The sequence below is a fragment of the Silurus aristotelis genome, assembly GCF_946808225.1.
Source record: "Silurus aristotelis genome assembly, chromosome: 8".
NCBI classification, from domain to species: Eukaryota; Metazoa; Chordata; class Actinopteri; order Siluriformes; family Siluridae; genus Silurus; species Silurus aristotelis.
The window spans coordinates 9,330,877-9,358,712 of NC_139581.1; the positions used below are offsets into that span (position 1 = coordinate 9,330,877).

The 27,836-nt window shown below is 41.2% G+C and overlaps 1 protein-coding gene and 1 long non-coding RNA gene across 2 annotated transcripts in view; one reads left to right on the forward strand and one right to left on the reverse strand.

Moving 5' to 3' along the window:
• LOC310729664 (lysosomal thioesterase PPT2-like) overlaps positions 1 to 22,488 on the reverse strand; it is an 81,921-nt gene extending 59,433 nt beyond the window's left edge. Inside the window, exon 1 of the mRNA XM_083548120.1 lies at positions 22,064 to 22,488. Coding sequence (XP_083404246.1) covers positions 22,064 to 22,270 — 207 coding nt within the window. The 5' untranslated portion in view covers positions 22,271 to 22,488. The remainder of the gene's footprint in view (positions 1 to 22,063) is intronic.
• Positions 16,014 to 18,006, forward strand: LOC310729732. The gene is made up of 3 exons (XR_014534633.1): positions 16,014 to 16,392; positions 16,475 to 16,726; positions 17,881 to 18,006. It is a non-coding gene; the product is annotated as an uncharacterized lncRNA (long non-coding RNA).
• Positions 22,489 to 27,836: the final 5,348 nt, after the last annotated feature.

Here is a 27,836-nt window from a genome sequence, read left to right on the forward strand (position 1 = left end):
TGAGTACATCCTGTTTAGCTCGGACTCACCCAGCAGTTCTCTGAGTTTTGGTCCTCTTACACCTCAGTTTGCACCTACCGTGCATAACCTGGGTGTTATTTTTGACCAAAGTATGCACTTCGATAAGCAGATCAGTGCAGTGTAGGTGAGCTTTTACCAGCTAAGACTACTCAGCAAGGTCAAATCATTCTTGTCCCTAGCTGACCTTAAAAAAGCTATACATGCCTTCATCAGCTCGAGGATTGACTATTGTAATGCCCTTTACACTGGACTCAACCAATCACTTTTAAATCGGCTCCAAATGGTACAAAACGCGGCAGCACGTCTTCTCACCAACACCTCCAAATGCTCACACTTCACTCCTGTCCTCCGCTCGCTTCATTGGCTTCCGGTGTGGTTTAGGGTGGAGTATAAGGTTTTGCTGTTTGTGTTTAAGGCAATCAATGGTCTGGCCCTGCCGTACCTCGCCGAATTATTAAAGGTCTACCAACCAGCCAGAACGCTCCGCTCCTCTGGACATACCTCTCTGGTTGCTACTAAATGCAACTATAAAAAGTTTGGAGGCTGGTCATTTGCTGTCCAGGAACCAACGCTGTGGAACGCACTTCCAGCACACATACGATGCGTCACTGTGCTGAGTATTTTTAAATCGCAGTTTAAAACTAATTTATTCAGACAAGCTTTTAACACGTAGCCCTGATTCAACTGCTATTTGATGTATATTGTGTTTTTATTTTATTTTTACATTTATTTCTTATTTTTTTATTTATTTTAAATTTTTTACTTTTAATAAATGTTTATTTTTATATTCTGCTTTCCTGGAAAGCGCCTTGTGCTCCTTTTGGTGGTTAAAATGCGCTTTATAAATAAAATTTGATTGATTGATTGACTAAAAAATAGTAACTAGTTACAGTTACTCATTACTTCATTCAAAAAAATCTCAATTACTTTGTTGATTACTTACAGCAAAAAATAATGCGTTACTGTTGAAAGTTACTTTTTAGTTAATGCCCTTTTATGCGTTATGGTCTATACAAACACAAAACTGACTTAAACACAGAGTAATTTTTAAACACTATTTTATTAAAGTCAGACCAGCACAAACTGAATATATCACAAGGATTTCTGAAATAAATAACAAAACAAGCTAAATAATATATTCAGAATCAAAAACTAAAGTGGCTTCTGCATCATAAAAGCTGTTGTGTTCTTATAATGTTCCTTTAACAGCTGAAGTATGAAAAATATCAACAATGTACAACATGACACCGGGTTACCTTCTAACTTCATTGAGGCATGGAGTTTCTGGAGGAGCTTCGACAGATTGGAGTTGCTGTTTATCACAGTAGATACGAGCTTCGAACCAAAAAGACAGCTTACATTTGACTAAAAAGTTTTTGTCTTTATACTCAACTAAAGTGAAATAATGAGCTTGTTTCCACAAACTCGTTTTGCTCTCGCCTCGACTCGTCATTACTGCCGCACAGACCTGAATAAACGGAAACGTGTTCGTGTTTACAGTGGTTTATCCACCAATCCTGCAATGCGTCGCTGCTGTAAACAGGTTAGACTGTAGTCTACACTTCAGCCTGAAATTCATTCATTTAAAAAAGTAACGGGTAACGCACCATACGGTAACGGAGTTACTTTATTTAAAAACGTCTTACAGTATTAATTACTGTCAAAATAACTTCCTTACTTACTGTCAGAATAACCTCCTTTTGGTTTAATATTTCACTCCTTTGGTGGTCATTACCTCACAGCTGAAGGTAGAACACCTAACCACACATTGAACTCACTGAAGAGGAAATGGCTTGCATAAATTCGGGCCCCTGTTGTAGTAAGAATTTTTAGTATGTTTACTTTTCCTGTTAAGGTTTACGTTAATGGGGTGTGTGTTAATGGAGTTTAGAATTGAATCCTGTAGCAGTATGTATAGCAGGGGCTCAGATATCATCATTCTGTGTGCCATTTAACTTCCTGGAGAGAATAGATTTGGGGAATCTTGTTTTATCTGGCAAGTGTGACATTGATAGAAGCGAAATCTTCTTTTTATGAGCTGTCCAACTAAATAAGAAAAAAACCCATTGGTTTATTTACATATTACATATTTTACAATTTACATTTTTATATGTTGAGAGCATGCTGACATTGGGATCTCTGTAGTGTCCCTGTAATGTCCATCTAGTTGAAGAAGGAAAGTCTGTCTGTCTGTCTGTCTATCTGATATATATGATCAGTTTATCAGATAGATAGATAGATAGATAGATAGATAGATAGATAGATAGATAGATAGATAGATAGATAGATAGATAGATAGATAGATAGATAGATAGATAGATTAATAGATAGATAGATAGAATTTCCCTCTTCAACTAGATGGACATTAAAGGGACACTACAGGAACAACCCAATATCAGCATTTTCTCAACATATACAAATGTTAATGGTAAAATATGTATGTGATAAGTAATATGTAAGTTTCTCCTTTAGTTGAAGGACAGCTAATAAAAAGATTTCGCTCCTATCAGTTGATCTTATATATATATATATATATATATATATATATATCGATCTTTAAGAATAAGGGAGATGTGCAGTCTTGCAGTAACTACAGGGGAATTAAGTTGATCAGTCACACCATGAAGTTATGGGAAAGAGTAGTGGAAGCCAGGCTGAGAGAAGAGGTGACCATCTGTGAGCAACAGTATGGTTTCATGCCGAGGAAGAGCACCACAGATGCCTTATTTGCTTTGAGTATGTTGATGGAGAAGTATAGAGAAGGACAGAAGGAATTGCATTGTGTATTTGTGGATTTAGAGAAAGCGTACGACAGAGTGCCAAGAGAGGAATTGTGGTATTGTATGAGGAAGTCAGGTGTGTCAGAGAAGTATGTGAGGGTGGTGCAGGACATGTACGAGGACAGTGTGACGGCAGTGAAGTGTACAGTAGGTACAACAGACTGGTTCAGGGTGAAGGTTGGTCTGCATCAAGGATCGGCCCTAAGCCCTTTCCTGTTTGCAGTGGTGATGGACAGGTTGACGGATGAGGTCAGACAGGAGTCTCCCTGGACTATGATGTTTGCGGATGATATTGTGATTTGTGGTGAGAGTAGGGAGCAGGTTGAGAAGAGCCTGGAGAGCTGGAGATATGTGCTGGAGAGAAGGGGAATGAAAGTCAGTAGGAGTAAGACAGAGTACATGTGTGTGAATGAGAGGGAGGGCAGTGGAGTGGTGCGGTTGCAGGGAGAAGAGGTGGAGAAGGTGGAGGAGTTTAGGTACCTGGGGGCCAACAGTGCAATGTAATGGAGAGTCAAGTCAAGTTTATTTGTATAGCGCTTTTCACAAAAGACATTGTCTCAAAGCAGCTTTACACAAATCAACAGTTAAGGTGAATGGTGTGAATTTGTCCCTGATGAGCAAGCCGTGGCGACTGTGGCAAGGAAAAACTCCCTTAGATGTTATGAGAAAGAAACAATGAGAGGAACCGGACTCAAAAGGGGAACCCATCCTCATTTGGGTGACATCAAGAGTTTGATCATAAATCTTTCAACAAGAGTGTGTTAGAGAAGTGAAAAAAAGGGTACAGGCAGGGTGGAGTGGGTGGAGTAGAGTGACAGGAGTGATTTGTGATAGAAGGGTGTCTGCAAGAATGAAAGGAAAAGTTTATAGGACTTTGGTGAGAGCTGCGATGTTTTATGGTTCAGAGACAGTGGCATTGAGTAAAAGGCAGGAGGTGGAGCTGGAGGTAGCAGAGCTGAAGATGTTAAGGTTTTTGTTAGGAGTGACGAGGATGGACAAGATTAGAAATTAGTTTATTAGAGGGACAGCGCATGTTGGACGTTTTGGTGACAAAATTAGGGAGGCGAGAATGAGATGGTTTGGACATGTGCAGAGGAGGGACATGAATTATATTGGTAGGAGAATGCTAAGAATGGAGCCACCAGGAAGGAGGAAAAGAGGAAGACCAAGTTCATGGATGTGGTGAGGGAAGACATGCAGGTAGTTGGTGTGAAAGAGGCAGATGTAGAGAACAGGGTGGTATGGAGACGGATGATCCGCTTTGTTGACCACTAATGGGAGCAGCCGAAAGAAAAAAAAAGTGTCTTTACATAGATCAGGGGTGTCAAACTCAGTGTCACATCCGCCCCGACGTACAATTATAACTGGCCCGCGAGATGATTTTATATAGATCTATTATTATTGTTATTAAATTCCCGGCAATATGAAGTGCTGATAACACAAACTACAGATCCCATAATGCAGCGCTTCAGCTGCCATACCGAACTCTACTACCTGGGAACATTCCAGCATCATTTAACCCTATTGTAAAGTTATTGTGAAACAGCACCTCACAGTGGCGAAGAGAAAAGTTGATTCTGAAAACCGATAGAAGGCTGAGTAGTAGGGCTTGGACGATTCACTAATCTGGCAATTCAATAATATCCCGATACTTTTGTGCCAATTCAATATATATTGCGATTCTGTAGCTATTACGATTCATTGTTTAAATTGTGATTTTTATTTGCTTAATAAAGATTAGACAATGGCAAATACTTGATCATACCCTTAAAGTCAAGTCAAGTCAAGTGTCTTTTATTGTCATTCCTACTAAACACAGTGGTACACAGTACACAGTAAAAACGAGACAACGTTTCTCCAGAACCCTGGTGCTACACTAAACAACAACAAACAAAACAACATAGAGCTACAACAAAAGTTACATAAAGTGCATCGAGTGCAACCTAGTGCAAACAGTGCAGACAGACAGTGCAGACAGACGCCACAAGACAAGACACAAAACCCAATATAGCGCCGACCAGTAAGCCTACTGTATACTTAATTATACAGTACTGTGCAAGAAGACCGTAAAAACTATACAAACTAAAAACTATATCCCAGAAGTGAGTATAAACAGAACAATGTACTGCAAAAATACAGCAGCAGTCGAAGGTGCAAAAAACAGCATGTAAACAGTATAATACAATGATAATGATAAATGTGCAAAAAACAGCAGTTGAGAGTGTGGTACAGTTGAGAATAATAAATAATAAATAAATGAATTGTGGTGGAATGAATTGAGATGAGTGATGAGTGTGTGTTAAGTGTTAAGTCCAGGAAAAATTTTACAGTTCGTTACACACATTTGAGTGTGTGTGTGTGTGTGAGAGTTCCGTTCATTTCTGTGTGTTAAGTAGCCTGATGGCTTGTGGAAAGAAACTGTTGCATAGTCTTGTTGTGGCGGCCCGAATGCTTCGGAACCGTTTTCCTGATGGTAGGAGTGTAAAAAGTGTGTGTGATGGGTGTGTGTGATCGTCCACAATGCTGTGTGCTTTGCGGATGCAGTGTGTAGTGTAAATGTCCATGATAGAGTGGAGAGAGATTCCGATGATCTTCTCAGCTGTCCTCACTATCCTCTGTAGGGACTTGCGGTCCGAGACGGTGCAGTTCCCAAACCAGGCAGTGATGCAGCTGCTCAGGATGCTCTCAATGGTCCCTCTGTAGAACATAGACAGGATGGGGGGAGGGAGGTGGGTTTTCCTCAGCCTTCTTAGAAAGTAGAGACGCTGCTGGGCTTTCTTGGTGATTGAGCTGGTGTTGAGTGACTAGGTGAGGTTGTCTGCCAAATGAACACCAAGGAATTTGGTGCTCTTGACGATCTCCACTAAGGATCCATCAATAATCAGTGGTGATTGGTCGCTCTGTGCTCTCCTGAAGTCCACAACCATCTCTTTCGTTTTGTCCACGTTCAGAGACAGGTTGTTTGCTCCACACCAGGCAGTTAACCATTGCACCTCCTCTCTGTATGCTGACTCGTCGTTCTTGCTGATTAGACCCACCACGGTCATGTCATCAGCGAACTTGATGATGTGGTTCGAGCTGTGCATTGCTACACAGTCGTGAGTCAACAGAGTGAACAGCAGTGGGCTGAGCACACAGCCCTGGGGGGCCCCAGTGCTCAGTGTGGTGGTGCTGGAGATGCTGTTCCCGATCCTGACTGACTAAGGTCTCCCAGTCAGGAAGTCCAGGATCCAGATACAGAGGGAGGTGTTCAGGCCCAGAAGGTTCAACTTCTCGATCAGGTGCTGAGGAATGATTGTGTTGAATGCTGAGCTGAAGTCAATGAACAGCATTCGTACATACGAGTCTTTGTTATCCAGGTGGGTGAGGGCCAGATGGAGGGTTGTGGAGATAGCATCGTCCGTGGAACGGTTTGGACGATACGCAAACTGCATGGGGTCCAGGGAGGGTGGAAGCTGTGTCTTAATGTGCCTCATGACGAGCCTCTCGAAGCACTTCATCACGATGGGTGTGAGCGCGACGGGACGATAGTCATTGAGGCAGGAGACAGAAGACTTCTTCGGCAGGGGAACAATGGTCATTGTCTTGAGGCACGTGGGAACAACGTTGCTGCTCAGGGAGATGTTGAAGATGTCAGTGAGGACATCTGCTAGCTGTTCTGCAGATTCCCTGAGCACTCTGCCAGGAATGTTGTCTGGTCCAGCAGACTTCCGTGGGTTACCTCTGCATAGAGTTTTCCTCACTTCAGCTGTGGTTAGACAGAGCACCTGGTCAGTGGGAGGAGGGATGGTCTTCCTCGCCACCACATTGTTCTACACCTCGAACCGGGCGTAGTAATCGTTCAGCACATCTGGGAGGGAGGGGTCACGGTCACAAGCAGGTGATGTGGTCTTGTAATTTGTGATCGCCTGGATGCCCTGCCACATGCGCCGGGTGTCTCCACTGTCCTGGAAGTGGTTGTGGATTTTCTTTGCGTGTGCGCGCTTCGCCTCTCTGATGGCACGAGACAGTTTGGCCCTTGCTGTTTTTAAGGCCGCCTTGTCCCCTGATCTGAAGGCAGAGTCTCTTTGTTTCAGCAGCGCACGCACATCAAATCAAATCAAAATCAAATCAAATTTTATTCATCACATACACATACATACAGGGTACGACATGTAGTGAAATGTTTTATACGATGGTCCGGCATGAGGGAATAGGATGGGGGAAAAGAAAAGGAGGCAGATAAATAAGTATAAGGTATAAGAAAAACTATATAAAATAAAATAAAAATAAATAAGTAAAAGAAAAGAAAAGAATATAAGATATAAAGATATATAAAGAGATAATGTATGAAACAAATATACATATAAACAGTAAACAATGTGTAGTAAAAAAAAAAAAAAATGTAAACAATAGGCAATTTGTGGTGGGTTGTCCATAAAGTGTCTGTGTGCGGTATGGTGTGGTGTAAGGGTCCGTAAAGTGTCCATGTGCAATATGGTGTGGTATGAATAAAATAAAAAGCGCACTGTGCTGTGCAAGTCCAAAGTGTCGTGGTGCGAACGGTGAGATATGTTTAAAGTGACGTGGTGCGAAGGTGAATATATGTACAGAGAAGTGTGATGATGATGGAGAGAGTGGGCCAGTTCTAGATCCTGGGTGTTTCCTGGTTTAAACAACGGATGGCCTGCGGGAAGAAGCTCCTCCTCATTCTCTCTGTGTTCGCTTTCAGGGAGCGGAAGCGTTTTCCTGAACAAAACAGAGAAAAGAGTCCATTGTTGGGATGGCTAAGGTCCTTCATAATCTTCCTAGCACTTGTTCAGCTGAACGCACCACCCTCTGAAGGGCTCGTCTGTCCTGCATGGTGCTGTTCCCGAACCAGGAAGTGATGCTACCCGTCGGGACGCTCTCAATGGTGCAAGTGTAGAAGGTCTTTAAACTACCCTCTCAGGTGCTTAAGTCCCTTAAGCATCTCAGATGGTACAGACGCTGCCGGGCCTTCTTCACCAGGGTGTTGGTGTGACAGGACCAAGACAGATCCTGTGTGATGTTAACACCAAGGTACCGGAAACTGTCCACTCTCTCCACTGGGGTCCCGCTGATGTTTATAGGTTGGTATGACCGCTCCCGCTTTGTGCTGAAGTCCACGATCAACTCCTTAGTCTTGCTGACGTTCAGGAGAAGGTTGTTCTCCTGGCACCATCTCTCCAGGTTTTTAACCTCCTGTAGGTAGGCCGTCTCGTCGTTGTTGGAAATCAGACCCACCACAACAGTGTCGTCAGCAAACTTGATGATGGTGGCGGAGTTGGATGTGGCCACACAATCATGTGTGTACATTGAGTAAAGCAGGGGGCTCAGAACACAACCCTGGGGGGCGCCAGTGCTGAGGGTGAGGGTGGATGAGGTGTGTTTTCCCACCCGTACGGCTTGTGGTCTGTCTGTCAGGAAGTTAGAGATCCATTGACACAGCGGCTGGCTGAGTCCCAGGACCTCCAACTTAGAGGTGAGTGTGGAGGGAATTATGGTGTTAAACGCTGAACTGTAGTCCACGAACAACATCTTTGCATAATTCCCATTTCTTTGGTCCAGGTGGCTCATCGTGGTGTGGAGCAGATGAGCAATGGCGTCCTCAGTAGAGCGGTTCTGACGGTACGCAAACTGTAGTGGGTCCAGTGTGTCTGGTAGTGATGCAGTGATGAAGTCTCTGACCAGTCTCTCGAAGCACTTCATCACTACTGAGGTCAAGGCTACAGGGCGGTAGTCGTTAAGGCAGGCGGGCTGGGGTTTCTTCGGGACAGGAACAATGGTGGACTGTTTGAAACATGAGGGGACAACAGACTGTTCCAGTGAGAGGTTGAATATCTCCGTGAACACCGGTGCTAGCTGGTCAGCGCAGGCTTTCAGAACCCGGCCTGTGATGCCATCTGGTCCTGCTGCCTTCCTGGTATTCACTCTCTTGAAAGCCCTCCTCACGTCATGCTCCGAGATGGTGAACGTGTTTACCTCTCCGGCTCTCTCTGCGTGCACGCTGGTTGTGCCGCTAGCGTGGTTAGCTGCAGCCTCGAAAGGAGCGTAAAAGGTGTTTAGCTCGTCTGCCAGAGAAGCGTCCGCATTCACCATTCTAGAAGATAGTGTTTTATAGTCCGTTACTGTTCTTAGTCCCTGCCACAGGCTCCTAGAGCCACCATGTTGAAACTGTGACTCTAGTTTCCTCCTGTAGCACCGCTTTGCTTCCTTCACCGCTCTGCGAACACTGTAGGACGCAGCCTTGTACTCGTCCATGTCCCCGGTGGCGAGCCCCGTGTTGTAGGCAGCGGAGCGGGATCTTAGAGCGTCGCGGATGGTTTTATCCACCCACGGCTTCTGGTTGGGAAACGTTCTGACAGTGGTTTTCTGCACTGTATCATCAGCTAGTTTCCCGATGAATCCCACAACCGCTTCCGTAAACATGTTGACGTCATCAGAGCTGCGCCGGAACATGTCCCAGTCTGCGTCATCCAAAGCGTCCTGCAGAGCGGCCACCGATTGGTCAGTCCAGCGCGTGACCTCCCTCTGAACCGGAGCTTCCTGTTTCAGCCTTTGTTTGTAAACAGGCATGAGGAAGATGGTGGCATGGTCCGATTTCCCAAACGGTGGACGTGATTGTGCCTTGTAGCTGTTCTTGAATGGCGTGTAACAGTGGTCCAGTGTTCTTTCGCCCCTGGTAGGGCAGGTGATGTGCTGATGAAAGTTCGGTAGTGCGCGCTTGAGGTTGGCACTGTTGAAATCTCCGACCACAATGAGCGCAGCGTCCCGATGCTGTGTTTGGTGAAGAGTTATTGTCTCGTGTAAATCCCATACTGCAGTGTCCGTGTCCGCTTGAGGTGGAATATAAACGGCACTGACAATGACCGAACTGAATTCCTGAGGTAGATAGAAGGGCCGACATTTGATGGTCAGTAGTTCCAGATTTGGTGTGCAGGAGCGTGCAAGAGGAACGATGCTCGCGCTGTCGCACTAGTGGTTGTTCACCATCAGACACACTCCACCTCCTCTTGACTTCCCCGACTCCAGTGTTCTGTCCATGCAGTAAACCGAGAAGGACTCGGCCGGCTGGATGGCGTGGTCCGGTACCGCTGGGTTCAGCCATGTCTCGGTGAAGCAGAGAAGGTTGCAGTCCCGAATGTCTCTCTGGAACTTGACCCTTTCCCTGACCCTTTGCAGTCATCCACGGTTTCTGGTTGGAGCGTGTAGTGATGGTCTTGGAGATGGTCACATCATCAACGCACTTGCTGATGTAGCTGGTCACTGATGATGTGTACTCCTCCAAGTTGATGGAATCGCCGTAGGTTGCAGCCTCTCTAAACATGTCCCAGTCAGTGCACTCAAAACAGTCCTGAAGAGCAGAAGTGGCTCCTTCTGGCCAGGTTTTCACTTGTTTCAGAACCAGTTTAGAGCGTCTGACGAGCGGTCTGTATGCTGGAATTAACATAACAGAGCAGTGGTCTGAGTATCCGAGATGGGGGCGGGGCTCCGCACGGTACGCGCCGGGGATGTTTGTGTAAACAAGATCCAGCGTGTTCGCTCCTCTCGTTGCAAAGTCCACATGCTGATGGAGTTTAGGAAGCACAGTCTTGAGATTCGCATGGTTGAAATCTCCGGCGATAATAAACAATCCGTCGGGGTGAGCATAAAGAGACTGTATCTGTATATGAGTTATATTAACAAAAACAATGCATCACATCTTTCTGAATTTTTATTTCAGGAGCACACACATACAGTACAGACCAAAAGTTTGGACACACCTTCTCATTCATAGAGTTTTCTTTATTTTCATGACTATGAAAATTGTAGATTCACACTGAAGGCATCAAATCTATGAATTAACACGTGGAATTATATATGGAATTATATACATAACAAAAAAGTGTGAAACAACTGGAAAATGTCATATTCTAGGTTCTTCAAAGTAGCCACCTTTTGCTTTGATTATTGCTTGCACACTTTCGGCATTCTCTTGATGAGCTTCAAGAGGTAGTCACCTGAAATGGTCTTTCAACAGTCTTGAACGAGTTCCCCGAGAGATGCTTGGCACTTGTTGGCCCTTTTGCCTTCACTCTGCGGTCCAGCTCACCCCTAAACCATCTCGATTGGGTTCAGGTCCGGTGCAGCACCCCATCACTCTCCTTCTTGGTCAAATAGCCCTTGATGCCTTCAGTGTGACTCTACAATTTTCATAGTCATGAAAATAAAGAAAACTCTTTAAATGAGAAGGTGTGTCCAAACTTTTGGTCTGTACTGTACATAGTGCATAAAGAACCTTGAACCATAAAACGTTCAAGTACCAAAAACTTGAATATAATATTTAAATGTGCAACAAAATATAACTAAAAACAATTCTCTCTAAAATAAAATAGAAGTGCTGTTAAACTGTTCCAATGTCCAACTCAGTCAAGGTGCTAATATCCTTCTCTCTCTTCCTCACCTCAGGTAAGAGCAGTGCAGCTGTTACTGCAGCCTGTTGCTCCAGAAAACATTCAACCATGTCATAGGCACTATTCCATCTCGTTAAAACATCTGTTGTAAGTTTGTGCACAGGGAGCTTCAGTAACTTTTGTTTTTTGTGCAAAACATGAAGTCCTGCAGCACTTTTATGGAAATCCAGTGATGCATCGTACTCGTCAGCATCATACAGTAACTTCGCGACAGCGGGCAGCTTCAGTGCGTGCTGTGAGGCCAGATTATGAGTGTGCACGTAGCACTTAATATGGAGAAAGCCGCTTAATTGGGCAGTGTAGCGAATTTAGCTCGCAAAGAAAAGGGAATATTTATGAGTAATTATAACGGGTTATAATTACTCCTAAATATTTAAATTAAGTTGAAATTGACGGTAATGGAATTAATGTTACACTTATTCGGTCTGTTCGTCCGCCGAACAGACAGTATAATCTTTATTAATTCTATAAAAGAGGTATCTCCCCGGCCAAGAAAAACTTAACCCTCCTTTATTTTACACCGTAAAAATTAAAAGAGCATGTAGTTCAGACCGAATGTTGCAGGAACCTTGAATGAGACAAACACAACATAAAGCTAACTATACAAACAAACAAAAGAAGTTAAGAAAACAAAAGATAAAATAAAATAAAATAAAGAAATAAACTTGGGCCCCGGGGGTCCGAGCCTTTCCGGTCGAGCCGAGTGAGTGAGCTTGCTTTTCTTGACTGAACGATGATTAGTTGGGTTCAAGATGTTTTAAAGGTCCTGATCCCCAACCATCTTTTGGGGAATGGCCAATGCTATGGCCTGAAATTTAGGAGGGAAAAACTCCCTTTGTTCATGTGTTTGTGGGCATGGTTTCCAGGTTATATTCACTTTGGAGAACTTAAAGTTTTATCCAAAGTGTATCAAGACAGTATGGTACATTTCATGATTGAATAAAATGCACCATTGTTTGAAAAATAAGGAACAGATAATTAAAGTATAGGTTAATGTCAAGGGATGTGGTGCATCTTATTTATTTGTTTAATTAGTAAAAGGAATGCCCCATTGTGTTGTGTGTGTTGTGTGTGTGTGCGTGTGTGCGTGTGTGTGTGTGTGTGTGTGTGTGTGTGTGTGTGTGTGTGTGAAACAAGCAGCCATGCTGGAGGTATAGAGACTGGCTTGTGCTATTAGTTGAATGCTGCTTTGTGTGTCCTATTTGTGAAGCGAATGTGGCTGTAATTAAGGTATTGAATATAAGACTGAACTACAAGACAAAACATCAGGAGAAGCTGAAAAACCTGAATGCAGAGCAGAAGATACAGAAAGTAGAAGAGTTAAAGAAGAATCTGACATTTCAGCAGACGTTTTTCACCAGAGCAAAATCACAAAGTAAAGCTGGTGTGAAAACAGAAGAGAAATCAGAGTCACATCAGCCGGTTATTTACTGAGGGAGAGTTTCTGAAGAGCTGCATGATGAAGTCTTGTGTTTGACTGGAGATATTTTTATGAAGAGCAAAATATTTTAAGTTATTTAAAGTTTAAGATAATTTTTTATAAAATGGCATAAGAGCAAAAAAATCTGATGTTTTGATTTGTTGTTATTTTAACGTTTACTTAAAAGCACAATTTTTATTTATTTGTTCGGGGTTTTTTCGCAGCATGTTCATATTTATAACTTGTATAATTTTAACAGGAGATATTTTTATGGAGAGCAAAATATTTTAAGTTATTAAAAGTTTAAGTTTATTTATTCTGGAATAATATTCCTGTCTGTTTTTATTCATATTTATGTTTAAAAAACATTGTTTTAGTGTGTTCAATAAATGTTAATCCTGTTCGGCCCGCCACCTAAAGTGTGCTTTGAGTTTTGGCACCCTGTGCAATTGAGTTTGACCCCCTGATCTAGATGAATATCATTAAATATTAATAATAACTAATTAAAGGTAAATTGAGCAAATTTGTTTTTTCTGAATTGTGTATCAAACTGGTAGCCCTTCACATTAGTCGGTACCCAAGAAGTAGCTCTCGGTGTCAAAAAGGTTGGTGACCCCTGGTCTAGGACCACAAGTTGCATAAACAGTTCTGCATTTAAGCACTAAACCATCACTTAACAGCACACCTCAACAATGATAAAACTATAATAAATAGACATTTTGTGCCACCCAGTTGAGGATGGGTTTTGATTCTGCTTCATCTCAAAGTTTCTTCCTTAAACCACCTCAGTGAGTTTTTCCTTGACACTGTCACCACTGGCTTGCTAATAAAAGAGAAAATGATAAGGGTTAAAATTACAGGCACTAACATGAAATCAAATTTAAACTGCATTCAATACAATTACATAAAATCAGAATCAGGTTTATTGGCAATAAATGATTTAGCCTCTTTTTTTATTCTAGCTTCTACAACAGTTTTGAATAGGTTTTAATTAGGAGTGGGTGAGAAATCGAAATATCGCGATACTTGACTGATTTATTTTTTCTGTTGTATCATATATCACGCGATATTTACATTCCTTGAGGTTTTGCTGGAAAATCAATAGGTGAGGAAAAAATGTCATATATTGTATACATATACATATATACAGTGAGGAAAATAAGTATTTGAACACCCTGCTATTTTGCAAGTTCTCCCACTTAGAAATCATGGAGGGGTCTGAAATTGTCATCGTAGGTGCATGTCCACTGTGAGAGACATAATCTAAAAGAAAATCCAGAAATCACAATGTATGATTTTTTAACTATTTATTTGTATGATACAGCTGCAAATAAGTATTTGAACACCTTAGAAAGTCAATGTTAATATTTGGCACCAAGCTGCTTGACCTTTGTTTGCAATTACAGAGGTCAAACGTGTCCTGTAGTTTTTCACCAGGTTTGCACACACTGCAGGAGGGATTTTGGCCCACTCCTCCACACAGATCTTCTCTAGATCCGTCAGGTTTCTGGCCTGTCGCTGAGAAACACAGAGTTTGAGCTCCCTCAAAAGATTCTCTATTGGTTTAGGTCTGGAGACTGGCTAGGCCACACCAGAACCTTGATATGCTTCTTACAGAGCCACTCCTTGGTTATCCTGGCTGTGTGCTTCGGGTCATTGTCATGTTGATAGACCCAGCCTCGACCCATCTTCAATGCTCTAACTGAGGGAAGGAGGTTGTTCCCCAAAATCTCGCAATACATGGCCCCGGTCATCCTCTCTTAATACAGTGCAGTCGCCCTGTCCCATGTGCAGAAAAACACCCACAAAGCATGATGCTACCACCCCCATGCTTCACAGTAGTAATGGTGTTCTTGGGATGGTACTCATCATTCTTCTTCCTCCAAACACGTTTAGTGGAATTATGACCCAAAAGTTCTATTATGGTCTCATCTGACCACATGACTTTCTCCCATGACTCCTCTGGATCATCCAAATGGTCATTGGCAAACTTAAGACGTGCCTGGACATGTGCTGGTTTAAGCAGGGGAACCTTTCGTGCCATGCATGATTTCAAACCATGACGTCTTAGTGTATTACTAACAGTAACCTTGAAAACGGTGGTCCCAGCTCTTTTCAGGTCATTGACCAGCTCCTCCTGTGTAGTTCTGGGCAGATTTCTCACCTTCCTTATGATCATTGAGACCCCACGAGGTAAGATCTTGCATGGAGCCCCAGTCCGAGGGAGATTGACAGTCATGTTTAGCTTCTTCCATTTTCTAATGATTGCTCCAACAGTGGCCTTTTTTTCACCAAGCTGCTTGGCAATTTCCCCGTAGCCCTTTCTAGCCTTGTGGAGGTGTACAATTTTGTCTCTAGTGTCTTTGGACAGCTCTTTGGTCTTGGCTATTTTAGTAGTTGGATTCTTACTGATTGTATGGGGTGGACAGGTGTCTTTATGCAGCTAACGACCTCAAACAGGTGCATTTAATTTAGGATAATAAATGTAGTGGAGGTGGACATTTTAAAGGCAGACTAACAGGTCTTTGAGGGTCAGAATTCTAGCTGATAGACAGGTGTTCAAATACTTATTTGCAGCTGTATCATACAAATAAATAGTTTAAAAATCATATATTGTGATTTCTGGATTTTTTTTTTAAGATTATGTCTCTCACAGTGGACATGCACCTACGATGACAATTTCAGACCCCTCCATGATTTCTAAGTGGGAGAACTTGCAAAATAGCAGGGTGTTCAAACACTTATTCCTCACTGTACATGTACAGTACCAGTCAAAGTTTGGACACACCTGCTTCTTCAGAGTTTCTTCTTACTTTTTATTCTTTTCAAAATTGTACATTAATATTGAAGACATCAAAACTATAAATAGATCATATATGGAATTATGTAGCAAACCGAGTTTGTCCAAACTAGCTAAATTGATCCTTTATAACAGCTTGGCACACTCATGATATTCTAATGAGGACTGTCCCAGAAAAGGAAGACCTAGAGCTACCTCTGCTGCAGAGGATAAGTTTATTAGAGTTACCAGCCTCAGAAACCACTGATTTACTTAAATGCTTCACAAAGTTTAAATGGCAGATTTATTTCAACGACCACTGTTCAGAGCAGACTGCATGAGTCAGGCCTTCATAGTTGAATTGTGCAGAAGAAACATTAGTTTGGAAGAACAACATGCAGACTCGTTTGGGCCAAGAAACGCAAGGAATTGACATTGGATCAATGAAAAACTGTTAAACTTTGTTTAACATACGATGTTGAAAACCAAAAAAAATAAAGAAAAAACATTGAATAAGAAGGTGTGTCCAACAGGTAGTGTAAATGTAAGCCTTTAAAAAGGAAAAGGTAGAAAGTCTGTTACACTTGTTACAGTGATAAATAAAAACCTGCTGTACTTGGAAACAATATTATGAACAAAAATTTCATCTTCTATTTATGCATATTAACTTGTATCTTTTGCTTGCATACAGAAATGACCGGCATTATAACCGTGTGTATTGTTTATTTTGCAGCATTCAACATGGCCAATCTGGAGCAGTGGGTGAGGGACAGGCTCCATGAAATCCTGGGCCTAAGTGACAAATATGTGGCTCAGTTTATGATCAACCTGGCACAGAAATCCTCTGCCCCAGAGGACTTTGTGGCACGTCTGCAACAGACTGGCATCATTGGCATTGACCAGAGAGTAACTGCATTTGCTCAATAGTTATACAACAAGGTAAAGCTGTGACAATCCAAGAAGCTTTTTTACCATTAATGAGCCCTGATTTTGATTACTCTGCTTCTGTTCTTCTGTTCAGGTTCCAAAGAAACAGGTTGTCGAAAAGCCATTGCGAGCCATCGAGCGTCAGGTGATTGGGATGGAGCGAAAGAACAGGACCTACACTTTGTTAGAGGATAGTGACAGTGATGCAGAGGTGTCTAAAGAAGGAGGGAAGAAGAAGAAGAAGAAGAAGAAGAGCAAAGAAAAGGACAGAGGAAAGAAGAGAAAGCATCTCCGGCAAAAAAAGAGACGAAAGCCCCTTGTCGAGTGATGACGATGGAAAAAATAGGTGGGTTCTTGTATAGTTTGGTTTTAATAATGGAGAAAGTATTTCTTGATGGGAATGTAGTAGAGCTGAAAATACAATTTTTTTAAAAATCTATATAATTTTATAATTAATTTTCTATAATTAATTTTCTGTCGACTTTGGATGAAATACATGCAGCTATGTCACATTCCTTTAAGGTTTATATTCGGAGAACATGTTAATTTATTATATACATGTAGGGTAAATAGTGAAAGGAATGCTAAACCAACATGGCTACCATTCCATACTTCAATGCCATGCTATTCCGTCTGGCTAATCAGAACCGTCTTCACCATACGGCTAAAGAGCGACCCAAATCATACATCCAATCTCTGAATTCTTTAGAGAGCAAACAGTGGGCTGGGGCGTTATCTGTCATAAGATGGCCTGCCCAGTCACTGTACCCTCTGGGATGAACTGGATCACAATGTGAGAGAAATATCCTAGCGTAGAAGACCTTTGACAACTTTTACAGGTGGCATGGCAAACGAATTCAAACCAAGAGTGTGTAAAGCTGTTCGCGCTAAGGGAGTATTTTTCAATGAAAATATAATTTGTACACTAGATGGCGCACCATGGGTTCCATGTCAGAATGAAAAGTTTGGCATTTTCATGCCCAACACTGTTACAAATTGCTGTACACATACTTATGCAATCTGAGACTTTAGTTTGTTTACATAGGTTTGGACACTGTAAACCAGGTGCTATACCGGGTCCACTATTTATGTTGGTAACTCACACCGAATAACTGCAAAATATGCATGGTGCGCGACTTTAACATGCATAGTTTAGAGTTTGTATAAATGTACTGTCTTCACATTTATGCTATTTTTGGAAAATTGAGTGAGTGAGGACTCCCAAATTGCATGCATCAGTCATGTTTTTGTGTATTTAACTACAGCACATTTTTATTCCTGATCGTAGTATCAGAGCTCTGGGTATGGAGCAATCCCAGATACTAATCAATGACTGACAGCCATCAGTTTAACAGCAAGCAGAATGTGAAATGGAAAAAATTACCTAAATATGCATTTAGCATCAATGAGCTGAAACATAATGCATACTCTCAGAAGTTTTCTAAGCTTTGTTTAGTTTGATTTATCTTTTTTAATCACACTACTTACTTTGTTTTCCAGCAAATCATCTTCACATGAGGCAAAGGAATCACGAAAAGATTATGACGAGGAAGAAGAGTTGGAGAAGGAGGAGAGGGAAAGATTACAGGACTTGGAGGAGAGAGATGCTTTTGCAGAACGAGTGAAGCAGAGGGACAAAGAGAAGACGAGGCACATACTGAAACGAAATTACAAAAAGGTAGACTAGCAAAAAAATCGATTTAAACCTTATTAAAATAAAATTGGGAATGATGCATTAAACCAAAAAATCTTCAACTGTCTCATGTTTAGGCATATGAGGAGCCACAGAAGAGACTGAAGATGGCTGAAGAAGATCAGAGGAGTATGGTGAGATGTACATTTACACTGTGCTGGATGCACACATTTTTTATTATTTTTTAGTTGTATTTGTTTGCATGACAGTTTTTACAAACGCGACTCCAAAAAATTTGGGACACTGTACAAATTGTGAATAAAAAGGGAATGCAATCATTTACAAATCTCATAAACTTATATTTTATTTACAATAGAATATAGATAACATATCAAATGTTGAAAGTGAGACATTTTAAAATGTCATGCCAAATATTGGCTCATTTTGGATTTCATGAGAGCTACATATTCCAAAAAATTGGGACAGGTAGCAATAAGAGGCCGGAAAAGTTAAATGTACATATAAGGAACAACTGGAGCCGCATTCTCATATTTAGAAGGCAATCGGGATGTTTGGCTTTCAGGTGATAAATTAAACCTGACTTGGAGAAACTCTTTGTAGATACACCCCCTCTTGAAATTTCAACATTGCATGTTTTACAAATCGCTATCCGCACACCGCAGACATGTTGGCTCTTATCCAGATAACCGTGTGCTGGCTGCGCTTTTTTATTGCGTCATTACAATTGTGTTTCGTCTGATATACCGCAAAGTTTCCCAGTTAGGGCAAGCTAATTTAAGTCTTAAAATACCGTATTGAACTCAAGCGAAGCGAACACGCACATTAAAAAAACAAACAAACACAAACTTTGATATGAACGTAAGAAATGAAACCAGCCAAAGAGCCGCATGGCCACCCCTGAGCTAGAAGATGGCAGCAATAAGAAAATGTCTCACAAACAGGGCAAAGCTCTGGAGGAGCTGGGTTGATTTTGAAGGACCTTCTGTACTCTTGGGCCAGTTGTTCAAAGGTAAGCTGACCGGATTCTGGTTATCAGATTGGATCAAATCTTGAAAATGGGTTGTTCAAAAGGGAAAGAAAGAATCTGAAATCGGTCCAGTCAGTCCCGCATTCCGACAGAATGCAAGAGGTTGGTCTGGTTCTTCAACAGGCTCAGGTGCATCATAATCATCATCACAGAGAGGGACACTGCGCCTGGTAGTGATGTTGTGCAGGACGATACACGCTAGTATTATGTTGCATGCTCCCTGTGGTTCCACTCGCAAGTAGTTAATGCAAAGCGTCTCTTCAGAACTCCATTCTCCAACTCACAGCAGGATATTTTTTTACCATGCGGCCCGTCTAAGTAAAGGAGGCTACAAAACTGTGAAGCATCAGCAGACAGCGTATGTGCACCCCAACAGCTCACTGTTCAAGGAACAGCCACGCTGGATCATCTATCATGAACTGGTCTTCACCACTAAGGAGTTCATGAGAGTGATCAGACTTCCTATTCCATTAAAATCAAGTCATTCATATATTTAATTACTGTAGTGCAGAAAATGTATTCTATATAGATTTTTTTATTTTATTTTTTTAGGTGGGAAACCATGTTGTTAAGACGTTTTCAAAATATACACAATATATTTGTTAGTGTATACATTTTTATTTTTTTTGTGACTCAGATGAGGGGTCATAAAATAAATTATGAATGGAAGTGGATGTTTGGTTTTTTTGTGTTTTGTCTAAAAAATAAAAAACTCCTACAATGACCCCATGTTGGCCCTTCTACCTGTTCTTTACATAGCTGGTAGCCCACATTGTGATATGTTGTCCCATTTAAAGCACAGGCAATGCGGATTTGGTAATCTTGAAAACTGTGTATCTGGATCAGGGTGATTTAGTTAATATTGCTTTGAAAAACCGGTATAAAAGTAAGACGGATTACCAGATCCTGGATAGGAATAAATGGGATTTCCAAATCCGGATAATTTTGATCCAGATAAAACCTTTTGAACAACTGGCCCCTAATGTTTTTTAATCAGGCTTCAGATCATCAGGGCAAACAGAGACCAAAATAAAGAGATATTGAGAATGATTGCTGTTCAGAACTGGAGCTTTGGGGTCAAAAATTAATTTTAAAGCTTTTGCATTGACACTTAAACCCACTTATCTCTACCTCGGTTAACTCACCAACCCTGTTAAGTCGACGTTTTTTAAGTGGAACCGCCAAATTCTCTTTGTCTTAGCATTTCTTATCGGTTATGTTGATTCTTTTATGTCGCCGAACCCTAATATCTCGAGCACAAGAGGGACAAATTTGCCACTTATTGTCGGTTATGTCGATCCCCATGACCAATCGCCAGCTTTTGAAAATGTTTGTTATCGATGCCACTTCACCACTCGCTACCGTATTGTTTGCGTATATAAGACGCATCTTATACAAAGTTGTACGTACCCCTCACCCAGGGTGCGTCTTATATCAGAGATCAGCCTGGAATGAGCCGAAGAAGGAAACAATCTGAAACTGCTGGATGCACTGCGTCATTCAGGATATTGCCGATGATGAGTTTCAGGCACATTGCCGTGCAGCCGCAGAAGAACTCGCGGAAGTGGCGGAAAAATCAAGCCTTACAGATGCAGATCTTGGAAGAGGAGGCACAGGAGTGTAGGATACTTTTCAGTGCTGTGTCAAGGTGAAATGACTCACAAATAAAATTGACACTGGTTAGCTTTTTGTAAAAAACGAACTACACCCTGCATGTTTTTTTTGTGAGCGATCTTTGTGTTTGCAATGTTGGAGAATATAATAATGGTTTGTATCGAGAATCGACTGTTTTTTTTTTTTTATTGTATACTGGTAAATCTCTGCTGTTAGTTGGTGCACATATGCCTTTTGTTGTTAGCAAACATGTATGTACATTTTTATAGCATGCCTTCATCAAACAAATCGCGGCAATGCTGTTGTGTAAAAAAAAAAAAAAAACTACATGCACGTGTTTTTATTCTCATTTATTAACGCACATCAAGTACATAAAGACATTTCGAACACGTTAATATATTGCCGCCATATTGGTTTTCGTTTCTCGATCATCGGTTATCTCGACGCTGTTTTTGAGAAGAAAATCTTCACACATTTTTCATTTGATTATTTTTTTTTAAATAATTGTAACTGGGATTTGTTGGTACTCATGATTGTTGACTAATTTGCAATATCACAAACCCATCACAGGTATTCCAGGTATCCTTAGTGTCCAACTTCTCATACAGCTCATTATATGCCCATCATATGCCTTTCACAACATATCTAACTTTCTCCACTTCATATCAGCTACCTCTCTCCTTTTACCAGTCACAGAACCAACATTTAATGTACCAACCTGAACCTCGGCTATCCTACAATTCTCCTGTCCCTAGTGTCTCTGTAGACATCTACAAAACATGCTGATGCGTTTCTTGACACCAAAAGTGTTATTTGTATGCATCATGGCGGATTTTGGTGCCGATTTGAGTCTTGGTGCATCAGTAAAACAAATGTTTACTAATTTTAAAAAAAATTTGGGGGGTGTTTTTTGTGTGTTGCGTTGAAGGTTTTAATTTGAAATTAAAATGATACATCAGTGGCAGGTTGATGGGCTGAAAACGGTGCCCAATGAGAAGAGAAAATATCGACATTTCAACAAATAGATTAAAACTAGGTTGGTTTAAAAATGTAAGATGTAGAAAGTACAGATATTTGTCTAAAAATCTATTGAGTGAAAGTAAAAGGTTGTCCGAAAAATAAATAGGGAAGTAATGTTCTGATACCATAAAAATATACTTAAGTACAGTAATGAAGTATTTGTACTTCGTTACTTCCCACCTCAGTGTGCAACCCTAATGGCTGGGTTAAATGCAGTCTATTATAGTAATGATGTAATATTTGTTTCAGTTGTTTTGGGCATTAATGAAGCTCACAAGTCTGTCTTCAACAACAACACCAAAAAAACACAAATAGCAATCAAATAGTGAATTAAACATTACTATCAATTCATCTATTCATCTCCTTACCTTATTGATAAAGCTGGTCAGATTGATGAACTGTTTTGGCCCTTCAAATCCATGCACTATAACGACGGGTCGATATCCATCCACAATCACAAACACAGCAGTCCAGAGAACCACACAAAACATGCAGTGTAAACTGTCCCTCATCTTTAGACATCTTGCAGTGTGCCCAGACATATTAATAAAAAATAATGGCCTTATGTTGTGCATATAAGGCAAACTAAGAGTGCAAGAGGTGTAGTGGGTTCGCTCTGCGTTGTGTGCGTTTTTAAATAAAAAAGACTCCACACGTTGGTACAATCGTCGTATGATTTACTTCCAGCTTCTGTGTTCTCTCATCGCTGTATTGAAACAACAGACACCATCAGATAAGGATTGGAGAATCTCTGGTCTAGCTGTGCCTCTCATCGCTATCACATTCGGCAAAAGATAGAGCGCAACATACATTGACAATTTCTAAACTATAATAATTATAATAGTAATAATTATATAACATTTAAAGAAAGAAAAATACAGAAAAATAAAAAACCATAATGATCAAATTGCATACCTGTATTGAAACAACAGACACCATCAGATAATGAATGGAGAATCTCTGGTCTAGCTGTGCCTGTCAATCATTACATATTCTCTCAATGTATATTCATTTAACAGAAAATACATTAGATACATGGAACTTCTCATGGATCATTAAAAATAAAATGCATCTTCAATCAAATTTATAGTAATGAAATTATTCTGTTCGGGCGCACGGAATGACGTCAGCTCTACATTCGCGCTTCTTTTACTTCTTCTTGTGGTGGTTTTTTTTTTGGCGGTTTGGCAGACCAACGAAAAGGTGCATTACCGCCACCTACTAATCTGGAGTGTGGAGCGAACACACAAAAAAAGGGGGGGGGGCGGGGAGGGAGGGTAAATTAACGCCTAAATTCTATCTATCGTTCCTGTATTTTTAAGGTATTTAAATAACACTTCTTGAGCTCTCGATTGCCCGTACTCGCTTCCCAGCAGTACCTTTAGAGAGATATTGCCCACTCCTATCCACCCTAATTCCTGAATTAACTGAAATCTGTCCCTGCCATATGCAGGACACTCATCTATTATGTGCCTCACTGTTTCCAATTCCCCACACTTCTCACATTCACCCGATTCATGCTTTCCTATTCTAAAGAGACTATGGTTTAATGCAGTATGTCCAATTCTTAAACTTGTGATGACGACATCCTTCTTTCTATTTCCCAATCTTTTCCTCTTACTTCCAACATTCTCCTGTATCTGGAAGAGATGTCTTCCTTTAGTCCCACTATTCCATATTTCCTGCCATCTTTTATATACTTCTGATGAAATCACTGCCTTGAATTCAGCTCTACTCAAAGCTACCTTAATGTCTATCTGAGAATGATTTAATGCTTCCTTTGCTAGCAGGTCTACTGTTTAATTTCTATCCACACCAACATGAGCAGGCACCCAAAGAAAATTTACCCCCACCCTCAGCTGCCTAGTTATAAACAGACTCTGAAAGATTTCCAATATTAAGTCTTGCCTTGATTCGGATTTTCCACTTCTTATACTAGTAAGGGCTGCCATTGAATCACTACAAATGACAGTTCTTTCTGGTTTGACTTCTTCTATCCATTGTAGGGCTAGTATGATAGCTAAAAGTTCGGATGCAAAAACTGACACTTGATCTGAAAGTCTTTTTGCAATCTTTGTCTCAAGAGCAGGGATATATACTGCTGCTCCAGTCTTTTCAGATTCTGAATCCTTAGAACCGTCAGTAAATACCTGCAGAGCATCATAATACTCTTTTGTAATGTACTGCCGAACTATTAATTCAATTGGCATATTCATCCCTGGATTACTCAATATTTTTCTTAACTTGTAAATCTATTACAGGGTTATGAAACAACCACGGTGGAATTGCTGGTAAAGCAACAGAAGGAGCAATTTCACGATTTTTCAGCTCCAACTTGTTCACCTTTTTCCTTACTATCCAACCAAAGCTTGTTATTTCCCTGTACTCATATTCCCAACATTCCCTCAAAATCAATCTAACTGGATGATTTTCCAGATGACCCTTTACACCATACCAGTACCTTAGTCTCAGCTGAAGACTGCGTAGTTCTGGGGGCAATTCTCCCATTTCCACTTGTAGTTAGGCTATCGGGGATGATCTAAATGCACCGCAGCAAATACGCAAAGTCTGATTTTGAATTACCTCGATCTTTTCAAGTATTGTTTTGCTCGCAGAACCGTACATTAAACATCCATAATCAATGTTTGACCTAATCACAGCACAATAAATTCTTTTCAAAGACTGACACGTTGCCCCCTATTCTACTCCTGACGAGCATCTTAATACATTCATTCTCTTTTTGCATTTTTCTATCAGTTTCTAAATATGTGTTCTAAAATTTAATTTAGAATCCATCCATATTCCAAAAAACCTTACTACCTTTACTTGTTCCAACATATGCCCATACATTTCAATATTCAAGCTTGGAATATTCTTCTTCTTCGAAAAGCACACCACCTGCGTTTTTGCCACAGAAAAACGAAAGCCCCAATTATTCGCTCAATTCTCCACCTCGTTTACTGCTTTTTGAATTTTATTTTCTACAAATAGAACATTTCGGCCCCTTTTCCATATTGCTCTATCGTTAGCGTATAATGACCTTTCTATTCTATTATCTACAGTGTGATAGATGTCATTGATCATTAAATTAAAAAGAGTAGGGCTGCTTACACTTCCCTGGGGAGTTCCTTTCTCAATTGGAAGGATCTGAGATAAAGTGGTCCCTACTCTTACTTGAATCGTTCTTCCAAATAAGAAACTCATAATCCAGTTATACCTCCTTCCTTCAATTTTCAAGCTTTCCAGTTTTATCAGGAGCATATCATAGGCTTTTTCTACGTCAAAAAACACTCCCACTAATACTTCTTTATTAATTTGAGCTTTTCGAATTTCAGATTCCATAGACAATATTGCATCTGTCGTATTTATCCCTTTTCTAAATCCACTCTGACATGCTGAAAAAAATTTTCTGCTTTCAATTACGTAGGCCAATCTATTAATTACCATTCGTTCCATAACTTTACACAAATTTGATGTGAGTGCGATAGGTCTGTAATTAATTGTTTGAGAGTGGTCTTTCCCTGGTTTGGCTATAGGCACTATTACCCCATGCTTCCAATCTGCAGGCAGATTCCCTGATTCCCATATTTTGATTCCCATATGTCTCTCCTCGTTTTATGTGAAGCACAAGGACACTGAAGCATTAGATGAACTGTCGGAATTATCCAGATATCCCATCCCTTCATCTTGTCTAGTGTGCTGCCCCGCCTCATGAATCCCAATCTCATGTTCAACACATTGAGAATCCATTGAGAAGTCCTGTCTTCATTATCACTTTTCTGACAGTCTGACTATGACAAATCACAGTTTGAACTTAAGTCACACTCTAATTCCACTGAGTCATCCCAAGCAGGGATGTAAAAAGTAAAAAGTTCACAGGCATCAACAAATTCCCATGGACAACTTTGAAACCTCCTGTAACAGGATGACGAATCTTGTACGTATTCAAAGAACAGTTCTTACTCACTACAACATACACTGTGCTCTCCCAACGGTCAGCTAATTTCCTTCTCCCCTTCTCCCCTTTGTTCGCTATGAGGACTCTATCACCCAACTCCAACAAATTACACTTGCACTTTTGATTATAATAATCAGCCTGTTTGTTCTGCTGTTGGTGTGCATTTTGTTGTGCAACCTTTCAGTTTGACCGTTACCCATTGGGTGATACGGACTGGTATGGGATTTGGCAACAACAGATAATGTCAACATTTCTGCAATCAAAGAACTTTCAAAGTTTGCACCCTTATCTGAATGGATACGAGCCGGGAAACCATATACATAGAAAAAATTGTTCCACAGTACACGGGCAACAGACTTGGCAGTTTGATTAGGACAAGTGTACGCACAGGCAAGTTTAGTGAAGTGATTGCTTACTACCAACACATCAACCGACTTGTTGTTGACATCCTCAGCTGTCCAAAAATCGACACAAACCAACTCTAATGGTGCTATTGTAGTTATCGACACGAGTGGAGTTTTGGCCTCCAGCTCAGGAGTCTTACTCAACACACATCTCTTCATCGCCTAAGAGTGCGGTGCTGGCCCTGATGACCTGCGTTATCATGCAACCCTTTCAGAACCAAACCTATTAAGGCTGCCAGGCCAAACATACTAAAAAATCTTTTTCTTGGTTTATGGGTTCTTAGACACCCGGTAGAGTATGCCTAACTTGATTGTAAATTTACCCCATTGTTTCAGTGTTCGTACAGTTTCCTCTGACTCCTTAACTTTCTCTCGCCTACTAGGCCGTCTACCACGCTCTACAAAGAACCTCACCCTACTCACGACTGGATCCAGATGCTGGTTGTCAAGCAACTCAGCATGTGTAAGCTTGTTAAGCAGGTACTGCATGTCATCCTCCAAACCCCTCAAATGCTGAACATACGCGACTGCTCTAGTTGCAGCGGCTTCCTCCCAGTAGCTATGAGATGGGAGCACAGCTGACATCTCTCCAGAGGACACTGTCCCTCCAGCAAAGCTCTAAACTAGATTAGACACTTCCTGACACTTCTGCGACGCAGGCATCATCTCAAATCCCTCCTCTTTTTCACGTACACAGGACAAATGAAACATATGCTGCACTCACCCAACCCCAAGCATCTCTGCTTCATGCTTCAGAATATCATATGGGGTTCTTGTAAGTCTGTGTAAAATCTTAGTAGTAGCAAAAAGCTCCCGACTCAACGCATCGGCTACCACATTCTTCGGTCCCGGTATGTACCCTCCTGTACTTGGGAAAGCACAGCCCCAAAACCATTAATTGAAGCATCCACAGACAGAATAAATGGCTTCGAGAAGTCAGGATGAGAAAGTAAATCTTGCTTCACCAGCATCATCTTCAAATCCTCAAACGCCTGTCTACATTCATCTGTCCAATCACCAGGGGTGAGTTTCCGGACGACCCTGGACCTCTTTCCTATGCCCCTCACCTTCCTAGGTTTCTTTTGGCCCGTTGTCAACTAAAAAAGAGGCTTTGCAATCATTGAGCAATTCTCGATAAAGTGTTGATTATATATGACCATCCCCAAAAAGGACCTAATTTTACCCACGGAAGGAGTGACACCATCAGCCTCCATTAAGTGTTCCTCAGACACACCCACAATAGTCTCCACCTTCATCGGATCACTAGTCACGCTCTCCTGTGAAACGATGTGAACCTAAAAATTTCACAGATCTCCGTAAAAACCTACACTTCGAGGGTGACAGCTTTAAATTATGATCCCCGAGACGTCGAAACACCATCTGAAGTCTTTGCAAACATTCTTCCTCATTTTTACCGAAAACCAACAGGTCATCAAGGTAACAGAGCAAGCTCATGAAATTTTGATCACCAAAAATAGTTAGCATCATTCTCATGAATGTTGCGGGACTGTTGCAAAGACCCTGTGGCAAGCGGTTGTACTCATGCAAACGAAGGGGAGAACTGAAAGCGGTACATTTTTTGTCCTCTTCATGTAAAGGGATGTTGTAGTACCCCGATGTTAAATCCATGGTACTTAACAAGGCATTCCCCCCCCCAGTGCTGCTAGTACATCCGCCTGGTGAGGTATGGTATGTGCGTCTCTCACCGTACGAGCGTTCAGCCACCTAAAGTGCACAGCCGCAAGTCTCCATTCTTTTTCCAAACCAATACCAACCGTG